The sequence below is a fragment of the Populus nigra genome, chromosome 11 (genome assembly GCF_951802175.1).
Source record: "Populus nigra chromosome 11, ddPopNigr1.1, whole genome shotgun sequence".
NCBI classification, from domain to species: Eukaryota; Viridiplantae; Streptophyta; class Magnoliopsida; order Malpighiales; family Salicaceae; genus Populus; species Populus nigra.
Genome location: NC_084862.1, coordinates 10,954,686 through 10,970,032, shown reverse-complemented (window position 1 = coordinate 10,970,032; position 15,347 = coordinate 10,954,686). Strand labels below are relative to the sequence as shown.

The following is a 15,347-nucleotide window of genomic DNA, read 5'->3' as shown; positions in this document are numbered from 1 at the left end:
AAAGTCATCTGACTCAACATATTTCCTAGCATAGATGTGTGTGTCATACCAGAAATCGAGCAATTTGGTTTATAAATTCATTAAACAAAAATATATAATAAAAAAATATTACAATTCAACAAAAAGTTTTAAACTTCACACGTTAAAATTTACCTAGTTGTACTATAATTTTTCCAGAATGTCTTGCCACCCTAGAGTTTGCCTCGTCCCACACAATTTTTTTTGTAATCATTTTGATGAAATAATTAGTTTTAGATTTAAAAAACATCTTTTATTCAAAAGAAGTATTGATTATATATGTATTAACCTTAAACTTCCCCCATCAAGCCTCGACCATGTGTATTTATTCAGAATGCTCTTTATTTTGGCTTTATTGAAACAAAGGAATTTTTATTGATGATTTCATTGTCGATGTTATCATTCACACAACTTTCACATTTGCAAACTTGAAAATCAATTAATTAATAGTGGACTATATAAACACGTGATCATTAATTTAATGGTGTGTTCAAATTAAACAAATTTTCTTACATGCTTATCCAGCTTCCATTCCACTATTAACTTGCCAGAATATAAGCCTCTAACAGATGGGATGCCAAATCTCCAACTTGTATTCGACGAGCTCGTGTCATTAGAACGTGCATTAGGTGTTTGTTCATGAATTGCACCTTAAATGCATCACATATTCAAGAACATCACTGCTTGAAGATGCACAACCACACCATTTCGACCCTAAGCTTTTCTTGGACATCTAAAAAATATAACTAAATAATTAAGAATATTCAATTAAATTATCAATTTATGGTTTATTGTTTTTTATGGTTTATGCTTTTCCTTGGCAATAAAACCCTATATTCAATTGAAATTAGTTTTTGCATAAACACATGATAGTCATGACTTTTCATAATATGCATCTCTCCAAGTTTAACAATCTAGTTATGTTCGAAGCATATCTATCAGAAAATTGTAGACTCTTAATCCATTTATAGACAAGATATTGTGCTTATATATATATATATATATAGGCAAAGGTGACTTTGGACTTTGCCACTCATAACCCATCATTAAGCAACTCTATATTCTAATGGTCACAAAATAAAGCTATATTCATTCTAGCTTTTATGCTGTCCTTTTTCCCCCTTTCAACATCCATTACCGTGTTAAGAATGTTTACAAACACATTCTTCTCAATATGCATGACATATAAATTATGACATAAGACATTAGTCTTCGAATAGAAAAGCTTCTAAAAAACACTTTACTTTATCCATTATGAATTACACCAAAACTAGTAAACTTTTACTTACCGGATTGAAAATTGAATACAATATCCTTCCTCATATTGCTAAATCGCATTATAAAATTCTTCACTCGACAATACTAAAGATGCAATATCCATTTCAACTTTACTTTTTAAAAAGTTTTTTTTTTATTTTTTCGTATTGATAATGACTTTACAAGAACTTCCAATGAAAAAAAATAATTTTACCCTATTCATTAAGTTAAAGTTATTGTGTTTCATATAATATGGACAAATTGATTTTCCATGTTTGTGCTATTTTAAAACTACTATATATATATATATATATATATATATATAAAATAAATTATAGTCCACCATCGAAGCTAAGATTTGCAAGTATTTACTTTTTCCTTCAATAGTTTTATAAATTACAACATAAATGCCATTGTTTATAATAGTTATAATAATTTATATAATGATTTGAATATGCGAAAAATTAATCGACAAACACGTGCTAAAAATTACAGGACTGCTGTTATAATTGGATTATGACTAATGAGTCTTTTTAAATAAAAATCTACAACTGTCAACAAGTTAGAAAAACAAAAAGCTCTAGTTGTCACCATCACCCTTTTCTCCTCACTGGAATCCGGTCAAAGTTTGAAAATAAATGACTAGTGCCCAGCTCATGCTAGTGACAGGACCATCTTCCTCGTTAAAAGTGTCTAGTTCTGAGATAGAATTGTTTGAGGCATTCCAAAGATAAATCATTGGTTGTTTCAAGAGCTATTGCAAGCACGTTATCGCTGCCTCAATCTAGCAAATCAAGTAGAAATCAGAGGATGTTTTTTTTTGGAATCTAGCATTAAAAAAGAAAGATAAAGGAACACAGTATGAAAAAACTAGTTTTAAAAATAGTAATATTTAAAGAGTAAGAGGTACGTGTGTAATTTTTTTTATTAATATTAGTATTCGGACTAGTTTTTATGTACTTTATTTATTTTATAGATTCTGAAATTAATAATTATATAAACTTTTAATAACTCTAAAATTTATAAGATTCAAATTAATAATATAAAATATAAATTTAAAACTTAATCAGTTAAATTACACCTTATAAAATTAAATGTGTTTTGATATGGAAGGATATTGTGCATTGGTGATATGAATGTCAAGTTGACTCCTATTATGTGGTGCATAATAATAATAATAGGATGCACGTATATAGATATAAATAAAAATATTTTTAAGAAATATATTTATTTTATTTTATTTATTAAAAATAAAATAATATTTTTAATTTAATCTATATACAATGTCTTTATATTTAGATTAAAAGATATACTTTAAAATAAACAGATTAATAAAAACTCTAGTTTTTTTTTATATTTGTAATTTTTTAATATTAATTTGAATTACTTTAAATCATAAATTCTGGTTAGGGTTTATACTTGTTAAATCTATAACACAGATGAAGCAGATTTTAAATCATAAATCATAATTATTTTTTTATACTATATTATTGATTAATTTTTTTAATAAGATAAAAAAAATCTAGAAATCATCCATCAAGTCAGAACTAAACACATGATAGGTGTCAAAAGGCTTTAGAATTCATTCCATTTGTCTTTTCCTTTTTGAGATTTAATTTGTCTAAAAATGAAAAATATTAGAATTTCAATGGCGTGCAAGTACGTAGTTGATAAACCATGCCATAAAACTACTAGGGCACGAAAGAGACACTCCCTTTCCACATCCTGCTTGGAATAATATATTGTGATATATATCCTTTTCACTTATATATTGTTCTTAACCTTGAAATATGTCTTGGTCAGTAAAATGTCTGAGTTAATTCTTGGAGGAAGGGAGTTTTCCTATTGTTTTGAAAGATAGAAGAAATTAAAAGCTAGTACAGTATTGAGATAGCGGTTGTGTTTTTTAAAGTATTTTTTATTTAAAAATATATTAAAATAATATTTTTTAAAAATTTATTTTTGATATTAACATATTAAAACGATATGAAAATACCAAAAAATAATTTAAAATAAATAAATAAATCAAATCAATTTTAAAAACAGATATAAAACCTTCATGCTAATCATTATTTATTTCTTTTAAACAAGATTTTGAAAGGTGATTTCACTAGTACTGAACGTACACTAAGATGATCGATGAATCTGCTGGTATGGCTGTTGACAAAGGGTCTTTTGTAACTAAGAGAAATTGATGAACATAATTGATGAGATAACTAATGGCAGAAATAAATTGGGTTATGCAATTAAATTCTCATAATTAACAACAACATAACTTTTTATTTATTATTTCAAGTTTCACCAAATATCTATAAAAAGAAAATCAATGGCGGTTTCAAGTGGCGGAGCTAGGATATGAAATTTAAGGGGCCAATTGATCTAAGGTGCTGTCAAAAGTCTATATGTTTGTGATGCGTTGAACTATAAAAGACCCATGATTGATGGACAAGAATTCACCTCTATTTTGTTTCATTGCCTATAATTTCTTAATTTTATGATCACACTCGCATTTAAAGGAGCCTTCACGTTGCATTTTATTCATTAAGTAGAATCCGTTTAGTGTCTTCACTCCGCTGTTGTTTCATATCATACATCATTTGGATCCATCAATGAAACTATTAACAGTTCATCCTAGGTATTTAACACTCATATTTTGCTCTTGGTTCCCTGTTTGATAGTGCTCGTTAGTTTTAACATGGCGTGCCAGTGTCCATCTGGCCTGCCAGTTAGACGTGCTGTCCAAACATGATATGGATTGTCCAATGCTGTTAGTTTTAGGAACTGTTATGACGAAAAAAAAACTTCACATTATACCTGTACATTCTTTGGGCATCCATTTTTAGCGATAGTTATTCTTGCTGTGGACGTTGTTTTTTAGTGTTCCAGTGTCATCATCATTGTACGTTTTGCAGAATTTAGTTCATATATTCTCTCGCGTGCAAAGCTAGTGTCAGAAATGAGGTGTTGAACAAAATCTACCAGTGGCTAAGGCATTCGATATTAGACGACACACCAAATGCATGCCACTCAGCCAACACCAAGCATGTCATGCTGGACGTTGTAGCCAAAATCACGCAGGACATGCAAGACGTAACAACACGATTTGCACACCAGCCGCTTGCCACTCTGGCAGCTGTAACAAGATTTGTAAATACAACAAAATAAATTTGTTACATTTCTTCTCCTATTCTGTTATGAATATAGAACAATATAGTGTGTTAGAAGTTGTTATACTAAGCTGTATATAAATACAGCAGTGCTTCATGTAAAGAGAAGTAAGACAATGAATTATTTATGAAATACACAGTGAAGATTTCGTCCTTCATGTAAACTCTCTCCTTCTTCATCCTTTCACATCTTCTTCAATTCATTTCATGGTATCAGAGCTATAGAGAATAATATCCATGGAGGATTTCTCAGAACATCAATCTTCACCAAATATACATATTAACCCAAACACTACTCATGCAACAACCACTCAGCAGTATTTGAATCTCAACAATCACAACAACCTCTTTCAACTAGACACCGGAGACAACCCAACCATAATCCTAGTAACAGAGCTACTTAATGGCGACAACTATGCAACTTGGTCTCGTGCAATGCAAAGGGCTCTTCGGGCCAAGAATAAACTAGCATTTATCACAGGAACCATCAACCAACCAACTGACCAAGCAGACCCTCTTTTCGATTTATTTGAACGATGTAATGACATGGTGGTTTCATGGCTTCAGAACTCCATCAGCACTTCTATTAGATCTAGCATAGCATTTGTTGACAGTGCTCGAGATATCTGGCTTGATCTACAAGATCGTTTTTCACATCAAAACGGCCCACATATTTATCAGTTGAAGAAAACATTAGCCAATCTATCACAAGAAAATGATACTGTCAGTATTTACTATGGTAAGCTGAAAACCATTTGGGATGAAACATTGATTTATGATCCTATTCCATCTTGTAACTGTGGTGCCATGAAGATTATCTCTGATCGTTATCAGCGAGATTATGTCTTCCAATTTTTAATGGGATTGAATGACTCTTATTCTGCCATACGGGACCAAATCATGTTGATTGATCCCATTCCCACCATTGCTCGCGTCTTTTCCATCATTCAGCAACAGGAATGCCAACATCAACTTGCTTCTCCTTCCACACAACATGATGCTATGTCTTTTGCAGTCAGAAGGCAGTCTTCATTTCCTGCCAAATACCCGTTACACTCTAAGTTCAAACAGGAACGCACCTACTGTACCCACTGCAAGATTACTGGGCACATGTTGGACACTTGTTTCAAGGCTGGCAATGCTGCAGCTCCCATTTGTTCTCATTGCAATCTCACTGGTCACACAATGGTAAAGTGTTATAAACTACATGGCTATCCTCCAGGCCACAAACTCTTCACTAAGCCCAGAGGTGCACATGTTCTTGTAGCACAATCAACTCTAGCTCCTGCTGACAATTCCAGCAATGTTCAGATAGGTTTGACTCAGGCACAATATCACCAACTCATGGCTCTGCTTCCCTCAGGAACCTCTTCCCCTGCTCAGCCCTCAACTCCACCTGATACCTTTTTCTCTCCTCCCATATCTAGTATCAATTTTTGTTTGAATGCTCATGCACACACTAATCTTTCTCTTTCCCATGCACCTTGGATCATCGATATAGGAGCCACAGACCATATGGTCTGTTGCACCTCCTTTTTCACTACCATTACCTCTGTAATTTCTCAGCTAGTTGAATTACCAAATGGCACACACGTTTTTGCCACACACGTTGGCACAGTCCAACTCACGCCTTTAATTTGCCTTACACAAGTTCTCTGTATTCCTTCTTTTAATTTCAATTTGCTTTCAGTACAAAAATTGTCCACCCATCTTACCTGATGTGTTATGTTTCTCTCTGATTTTTGCTTTATTCAGGACCTTCTATCTTAGACAACGATTGGGAAGGGTGAAGTGAGGAATGGACTCTATCATTTTGTCAACTCTCCCGTCTATCCATCCCTACTGGTTCATACATTATCTCAATATTCCATTTCACAATGTTCTGCTGCAGCTTCTGCTTCATCTAAGCAAATTAATTCTGATTTATGGCATTGTCGTCTAGGCCATCCATCTTTTCCTGTTTTGTCTTCAATCATAGATCCTGTAGTAAAACACAACATCTCTGTTATCATTGGAAAACCTTGTTGCATTTGTCCCTTAGCAAAACTTCATCGCTCACCCTTTTCTTATAGCTCTCACCGTGCATCGCAACCTTTTGAAATTGTGCATTGTGATCTATGGGGACCCTGCTCCATTCCCTCCTATGATGGTTTCAAATATTTTCTCACTTTAGTTGATTGTTTCACCCACAGTACATGGCTGTATCTTCTCCCCACTAAAGCAGACACTAAACGTAACATAGAATCTTTTGCCAATTTAGTTGAAACTCAGTTTAATTGTAAAATCAAAATCTTACGAAGTGATAATGGGGGGGGGGGAATTTCACATGAAAGATTTTTTTCATACCAAAGGCATCATTCACTAAACCAGCTGTGTTGAAACACCCCAACAAAACGGGATTGTAGAACGCAAACACCAATATCTTCTCAATGTTGCCCGTGCACTAAGATTTCAGGCCAACCTTCCACTTCAATACTGGAGTGACTACGTTTTAACAGCCACATATCTAATCAATCGCACTCCTAGCCTCTTACTTCAGCACAAGACACCTTTTAAACTTCTATTCAATCAACCTCCCACTTATGCACATTTGAAGATTTTCGGGTCTCTTTGTTTTGCCTCCATCCTTTCACGACAACGCAAGAAATTTGACCCTCGTAGCCGCATGTGCATATTTCTTGGATATCCTTTCGGCATTAAAGGGTATAAATTACTTGATCTGCAGTCTCATACTACATTTATATCTCGAGATGTTGTCTTTCATGAATCCATTTTCCCTTTTCATTCTTTCACACTTCCATCTGACAACACCACCATTGTGTTCACTAAACATTTACCTAACACTCTTGATTTTTCTCTTGCTACTCCCAGTCCTGATGTTTCTGCTCCATCTCCTTCCACCATTATCACCCAGCCAGCAACTGATGATTCTATCATTTCCACGTCAAACACCACACCTACCCTCATACCTCCTTCTGATCCTACTCTTCGCAGATCTACTAGGGTCAGACGAGAACCACAGTATTTACAAGACTTTCATCACCACCAGTCCTCCCTCGCTATGCCTTCTCAGTCACTGTCCAAGTGCTCCATTTCCATCACTGGTAATCCTTACTCTTTGCACAACTTTCTTGCTTATAAAAGATTTTCTCCATCATTTGCTGCTTTTTCCACTTCTGTCTCACTGCACACTGACCCTACTACATACAAACAAGCCGTGCAACATCCAGGTTGGTGCAAAGCCATGAGTGATGAATTGAGTGCCTTGGAACATAATCAAACCTGGACTGTTACTGATCTCCCTCCTGGTAAGGTCGCCATTGCTTGTAAATATGTTTACAAGACTAAGTTTCATGCTGATGGCAGTGTTGAAAGACTGAAGGCTCGGCTTGTCGCCAAAGGTTTTTCAGGACAAGCTGGCATTGACTATACAGAAACTTTCTCCCCTGTTGCAAAGCTTGTCACCGTTAGAGTTCTTCTTTCTATTGCAGCAATAAAGGGGTGGTCTCTTTTACAATTTGATGTTAATAATGCATTCCTTCACGGTGATCTAGAAGAAGAAATCTACATGCACAAACCTCCTGGCTACTCTGTCGGTGGTCCTAATCAAGTCTGCCGGCTTCTTAAGAGTCTATATGGACTCAAGCAAGCTTCCCGCCAATGGTATTCCAAACTCTCCTTTTCTCTCATTGCTTTTGGTTTTACACAATCCAAAGCTGACTACAGCTTGTTTACTAAAGTGGCTGGCATCTCATTTCTTGCTTTACTGGTTTATGTTGACGACATTATCGTCACTGGTAATTGTTCCTCTTCCATTACATCACTTAAAACCTTCCTGCACAAACAATTCCAAATTAAAGACCTTGGCTGCTTATGATATTTCCTTGGCCTCGAAGTTGCTAGATCCCCGACAGGTATTCATCTCTGTCAAAGAAAGTATGCTCTCGACATCTTGGCTGATTCAGGTACCTTGGCCAGCAAGCCTCTCAAATTGCCCCTTGAATAAAACTTCAAGCTCAGCAAGACTTCCGGGGTTCCATTACTAGATCCTAGCACCTATCGCCGCCTCATTGGCCGTCTCTTATATCTCACCATCACCAGACCAGATATTTGTTATCTTGCCACAGCTCACCGAATCCTTCGTTACATCAAATCTGCACCTGGCCAGGGCATTCTATTGTCTTCTTCTTCACAGATTCAACTCAGAGCCTTTTGTGACTCTGATTGGGCCTCATGTCCTGATACTAGGCAGTCAGTCACGGGTTACTGCATCTTCCTTGGCAACTCCCTTATTTTCTGGAAATCCAAGAAACAATCCATCGTCTCCCGCTCATCAGCTGAGGCAGAATACCGGTCTATGGCTTCCACTTGTTCCGAACTAACATGGCTTCATTATCTTCTTCAAGACCTTCGTGTATCTCATCCTCAAGCAGCCCAGCTTTACTGTGACAATCAGGCTGCCTTGCACATTGCTGCCAATCCAGTTTTCCATGAACGAACAAAACATATTGAATTGGATTGTCATGCCATTCGTGACAAGATACAAGATGGCAGCATTACAACTACTCATGTTGCCTCTCGGTGTCAACTTGCAGACATCTTTACCAAAGCTATTCCTTCTTCCATTTTTCAGACACACTTATCCAATATAGGAATCGTTAATCTCTATTCTCCATCTTGTGGGGGGGGAGGGTATTAGACGACACACCAAATGCATGCCACTCAGCCAACACCAAGCATGTCATGCAGGACGTTGTAGCCAACACCACGCAGGACATGCAGGACGTAACAACACGATTTGCACACCAGCCGCTTGCCACTCTAGCAGCTGTAACAAGATTTGTAAATACAACAAAATAAATTTGTTACATTTCTTCTCCCATTCTGTTATGAATATAGAACAATATAGTGTGTTAGAAGTTGTTATACTAAGCTGTATATAAATACAGCAGTGCTTCATGTAAAGAGAAGTAAGACAGTGAATTATTTATGAAATACACAGTGAAGATTTCGTCCTTCATGTAAACTCTCTCCTTCTTCATCCTTTCACATCTTCTTCAATTCATTTCATTCGATGTCTAATTCAGGTTTTAAACTGTTCTGTGATCACAAGGTGAATGATTTTGTTCAAGGAGATGTTGCATACAGATCTATGCATTGTCCTGGTAGTCTGTGGTACGTATTTTTCATTTGCACTCTACATAGGCTTTTTAACAGTAATAATTTTACTTGAGAAAAATAAGACAACGTTTATGTGTGTATCGCTCTCGAAAGCAGCATCCCAGCAAATTTTTGTGACAAGGATTCTTGATCATTAGGCTTTACAGTATCAGGTTAACCCATTTATCTTGCAGAACCTGGAAGCAACAGAGATTCCTGCAAGGTTGTTTTTTGTTAGAATTTGAACTCAGGACGTGTTGTGTGCCGAACCACAGTCCTTTTGCTAGGATTTGAACTGAGGATGTGGTGTGCTTAATCAGTCCCTGGTCCGAATCTTTGTCAACACACTAAATAAGGCAGAAATTTTGGAATCTCTTTGCTATTTTTCCTTTATTTTTGTGATAATGACCAAACAATATGTAATATTAATGGCTCTTTATCTACCAGATTTAACAAAACGATGTCTAGATGGTCTTGGTAGGTTTAGTAGTGAGGCCAAATCCAAATGGGAAGAGGGGATCGTAATGCCGATCGCCAATGTTCATAGGCAGCTGATCAACAGTCTTGAACCATGTTTGTGAAAGCGTGCCGGTGAAACCATAGTCACCAAATAGAACATCAGCAACACCTTGGCCTTCACTTCCAGGGAGCCAGGCAGCAACAAGAGCATCCATCAAGCTTACATATGGTTGGATTACAACAGGACGCCCGGAAATGATGATAGTAACGCATTTTACAGTTCCACAGACGTTTTGGATCGTGCTTGGACCAGGTTCTGATATTGTCAAGCTCAAGCTGTCTCCAAATGTCTCTGCATATGGCGGCTCTCCTACTACAACGATGGCGTAAGAGAAGTTGTTAGACTTGACGAAGTCTGCATCAGGATTCTCCTTGTACACAATTTCAGTGCTTGGATCAACAGTAATTTTTATTGCGGTTAGGATCGTGGTACCTGCAATTCATTTTTAGTTAACCTCATTAAACGGATTACAGAGCCTAAAGAGAGGTACTGTTGCCAAGAAATATTTCAGAAAAAACCCCCCCTGATGACTATTTTCCTTCAGATACTGTTTCAGCAGTCACTGATATCGAAAATTTAGTTTCTTGTTGGGCAATCAGTACAGAACTTATCAGGTTTTATTCCATTAAAACAGATGGGTGTATTAGTAGAATCTGAATTAGGGGATGAAAAGAGAATGTACCACTCGTGAGGTTGTTGCCACCGAGTCCCTGCCACTCAATTGTCCACCCACCACATTGATAACCGAGATTATCTGCATGACTGCCGGCAACAAGTATTTTTGTTGCCTTTTTAGGAAGGGGTAGCAATGGCTCAGCAGCAGATTCGCCATTCTTTAGCAGCACAAGTGATTTCCTCACAGCTTCCCTAGCCAATTCTCTGTGCTCCTGTTATCATTACAAAATATTTTTAAGTTCATTTCTATCTTCTTGTTACTCGTTATACAAAGCAGAGAATATCTTAGTTTAGGTAATTAACCTGGCTACCAAGCTCATTGACTAGACTATTATCAGCCAGGGGGTTCTCAAAAAGACCCATCGTAAATTTAACTCGCAAAATTCTCGTCACTGCATCATCGATTCGGCTCATGGGGATGACTTTGTTTTTCACGTGGGATGTTAGGCCATCAATAAACTCTTTGTAGTTGTTTGGAACCATGATCTGCAGAATGCGATTTCCAGTACAAGTATTAGAATTCTAAAGAACAAGATAATGAATACTGTTGAAGTAAAAAACCATTAATAAGAATTACCATGTCAATTCCAGCGCTGATTCCTGCTTGAATGGAATATGAGTAGTTAGCATGGGGTGGAGAAGTGATCCTATCAATACCCTCCCAATCTGAGATGACAAAACCCTGAGGCAATCAATAGGCATTAGCACACAGCTCTTGGATTTTTATTATCAAATGGTTCAAGATGGGAAACCCTAAGCTAAGGAAATCACTTTACCTTGAAACGAAGAATGTTCTTGAGAAATCCAGTGACCATATCACGGTTGGCATGCATCTTAACTCCATTCCAGCTCGAGTAAGATACCATAACAGTTGACACACCCTTGATAATTGAGTTATAGTAGCCTGGCATGTGGATGCTAAGCAAACCGTGTCTGCTGATCTGTGTATTGTTCTCATTGATGCCCTTTGTTGTTCCACCATCACCCACATAGTGCTTGGCACAAGCAGCGACTTTTGTTCTGTGAGAAGCCCCCAGATCATCAGGATTCAGGAATTAACAAATATTAGAGTGAATTCATCCAAAGATTTTACAGGAACTATGAAATCGATTACTATGAATAAAGATCCTCTCCCCTTAATAATGTGTTTTCTATTTGTTAAATTGGACAAGATACCTCAGTGAAATGAAGGGTTGTGGGAATGAGAAATATCATGGAACCGCACTGGAGGTAGCTTGATATCACGAATTATCTACTTTTCATACTTCCCCAGTTGCCTAATTGCCTTCCCAACCAAGAAGGGAAAGAAACAAGATAAACCAAGAGAGGGGCCACTAAGGGTCAATCATTGGAAGTTTGATGATACCAAGTGGGCATATTTTATCTTTTTGAAGCTTTTCTGCTGTTTTCTTCACAGGTTCCTTTCATGTGCTAATAATAATAATAATAAGTGGAAAGCATGTCTCAACTCTCATGCCTCCAACAAGGGCTTCAACCTAACACAAAGTCCAAAAAGGTTTCCATCAAATGAATAATTAACATATCCATTATCTGATGAAGCTAGCAGCAGATCCACTCCATCCTCGAGGGAGCGATACGGAACTTAAATTCGTCTAATTAATCTAAGTGAGAAATGGTGTCATTTTCTTTTTCAAATATAGACACCAATGATAGAGCTGTTGACTGATTCCATGTTTTAAATAGAGCAAAGCAAGTTTATGGACCGAGCCTGGAATCTGATAGCGTGGATCAAAGTCAAATTTACTATATAAGCACGCGAAATTCCTAATGTTCTATGAAAATTACTATTGACAGTTCTCTGCTCCTTGGGACAATTTTCTTCATTGTTTCACGGCGATTATGGAAAAAGCCTCCGCTGTTGAAGACTTGAGGGAAAATGTACACTATCTAATTATTGTTCTTAGAAACTTAACTTATCTTAACTGCAAGCAATATAAATCTTATAGGCAAAAGAATGTAACATGAAGATAAGATTCCTTACTTTCCAGCAACGAAGGGAACACCCTTTGAGGAGTTAGCAGGGATGTCGCCTTGTAATCCTGATACCATCTCAGTCATTGCTTGAACAAGCTTAGGATCTTCACTGTAGCTTTCATAGCACCGACCCCATCTTGGATCTCGACAAACCTGTATAGCCAGAAGTAATAGAGGAAATCAGAATTTAAGAGGAGATGATTTCGGTTATTACTAGTTGGATTAAAACGTTACCGCAATACAAGGTGCAAAAACATATGGAATGCCTGTAGCTCTAACTTCAAGTGCAGTTGCAGCTCCAATCCTCTTAACTAGGTTAGGGTCCCTGCTCGATGACATGCAGTTTAGTCAAAAATAAAATCCATTACATTTTCATTTTCTTCCCTTGGTCCCTAATGTCTTACTAAAGTTTCAGCAGATGGGAATAGTAAGAAGAAGAATATCCAATTATTAGTTACATGTCAAACATCTAAATTAGCATTATATCACAGAATTGATCAAAAGTATTAACCTAATTAGTTATCAATAGCAGACTAAAAGCCAGCCGTAAAACTGCAAGGACAAGTGAATATATAATCCTATCTGCTGATAGAGATGCACATCAGCATAGCCTATTGTGGATGGATGCAGATGTCATCATATCACTACTTTCCTTGTGAAATCTCCAAGGAGATGAAAAGGGGTCCAAGTTTTCAATGGATGACACTCGCGATAATGATTGCTGTCTCAAACTGAGAATTTAATCATCCTATCTCAAAGATGACCCGTCCTCTTTCTTGGTTACTTGGCAGACAAATATGACCACATGAACTTCTTTCAGATAATTTCAGGATCTGGATACCCTTTGGTAACTGATAGAAGATTTTGTTTCTAGATGAAATATCAAATTAATTTGGACAGAACTTAAATGTATCTATACTGATTGCATGAAGCAAAAAGAAGAAAAAAACTTCAGTTCATAAACTGATGGTTAGTATGAGCGAGGAATAATCTTCACTTGCCTGGTAGCTCCAAGCCCAACATTGTGAGGAAATATTGTTGCCTTGTAAACATTGTTATGTCCATGAACAGCGTCAATTCCATAAATCATAGGAATTCCTAATCGGGTCGATAAAGCACCCTTTTGAAATTCGTTCACCATGTTAATCCAAGTCTCAGCAGAAGCCTGTTTAGTGGGAACACTCCCTCCTCCACTCAGTACACTCCCTGCCAAAAAAGGAAACGGAATTCTTCAGGTTTCCTATACAGCACAACCACATCACGTAACAATTCCCAGACCAAGTAAAGGCACGAGTGACGCTCTGCTTACCAATGAAGTAGTCCTTCATCACCTCAGCTGATGCAACACCGCGTTCAATCTGGGTCATCTGGCCAATTTTCTCCTCTAATGTCATCCGGCTCATCAAGTCCTTAATGCGAGAATTTAAAGGCTTTGTTGCATCTTTATAGATCATGTATTCTGCTTCTGCCAAGGCTGCCCAGATGACAACAAGCCCCATCAAGAAGATGGGAATTCTAGCCATTTAGATCTTCCTGTAATGACCAAAGTAGAAAATATAAAATACTGTAATGGAATACTTGTTTAATAAGAGGAAAGAACTTTCACTTTTAACAGCAAAACGTAACAACTGCATCTGATTCACTCTGCCTCTAGCATTAAAAGGAGCAAATCAAACAATTTCCATCAGTTGAATAAAGCGCGTACACACACATAGTTGTCATTTGTTTTTCACATTTTCGAAAGAACCAAACAGTCGAGACAAAGCATTGTCAGAAAGAACAGAAACATGGAAATGAGAGAAAAAACTCAGGACTTACAGAGAAACAACAAGAACCCAATAACCTCTCTGTTCTGAGAGAATGAGGAGGGGTTAAGTTTTGGAACTTGGTATGCTATGGGATGGAGGTGGCATTTATAGAATGTTCATCTCTTGATTTATCACTCTGTGCTATATCTGTTTTCTGTTCATTTACTGTTGTTTTTCTTGAAGGATTTTATAAATAAAATAAAGATTCATTATCCAGGCAGGACAACTATACAATTCAATCTTGCACGTCGCCCACCATTTGTTTCCCCTATATTAATAATAACCTTTGGAGTGGAAAGGATGACGGAATCAAAAAAGCGGTTTCCTTTATTTTTCGAACTTTGACTTGTCAATATTATCATCGCTTCCATTTACTAAGCAACAAAAACTTTTGGTAAAAAACAAGGATATACACTGTCCGTATTATTCTCATACATTGAATTTGAAAATGTAAACTGTTTTTTAGAGTATTTTTTATTTAAAAATATATTAAAATAATATTTTTTTATTTTAAAAAATTTATTTTTGAATAGATAAAAATAATTTAAAATAAACAAAATTCCAAATACATTCTTTTATTTTCAAAACGACCAAAATAGCACATTGTTTTGAGTCAAAACTAGGATATATACTGTATGCATTATCTTTATGGATTGAATTTGAAAATGTAGTTATTTTTTAGAGTATTTTTTATTTAAAAAATATTAAAATAAATATTTTACTTGTACATCAATCAAGATTTAGTTA

At 36.2% G+C, this 15,347-nt stretch overlaps 1 protein-coding gene across 1 annotated transcript; it reads right to left on the bottom strand.

Moving 5' to 3' along the window:
* Positions 1 to 9,965: 9,965 nt before the first annotated feature.
* On the bottom strand, positions 9,966 to 14,839 carry LOC133668203 (uncharacterized). The gene is made up of 10 exons (XM_062087970.1): positions 14,611 to 14,839; positions 14,102 to 14,325; positions 13,794 to 13,998; positions 13,027 to 13,117; positions 12,800 to 12,945; positions 11,574 to 11,817; positions 11,375 to 11,479; positions 11,101 to 11,283; positions 10,805 to 11,009; positions 9,966 to 10,554 (listed from the first exon to the last, which is right to left on the bottom strand). The coding sequence occupies exons 2-10, from the start codon at positions 14,313 to 14,315 to the stop codon at positions 10,067 to 10,069; spliced, it is 1,881 nt and encodes a 626-aa protein (XP_061943954.1). The 5' UTR covers positions 14,316 to 14,325; positions 14,611 to 14,839; the 3' UTR covers positions 9,966 to 10,066.
* Positions 14,840 to 15,347: the final 508 nt, after the last annotated feature.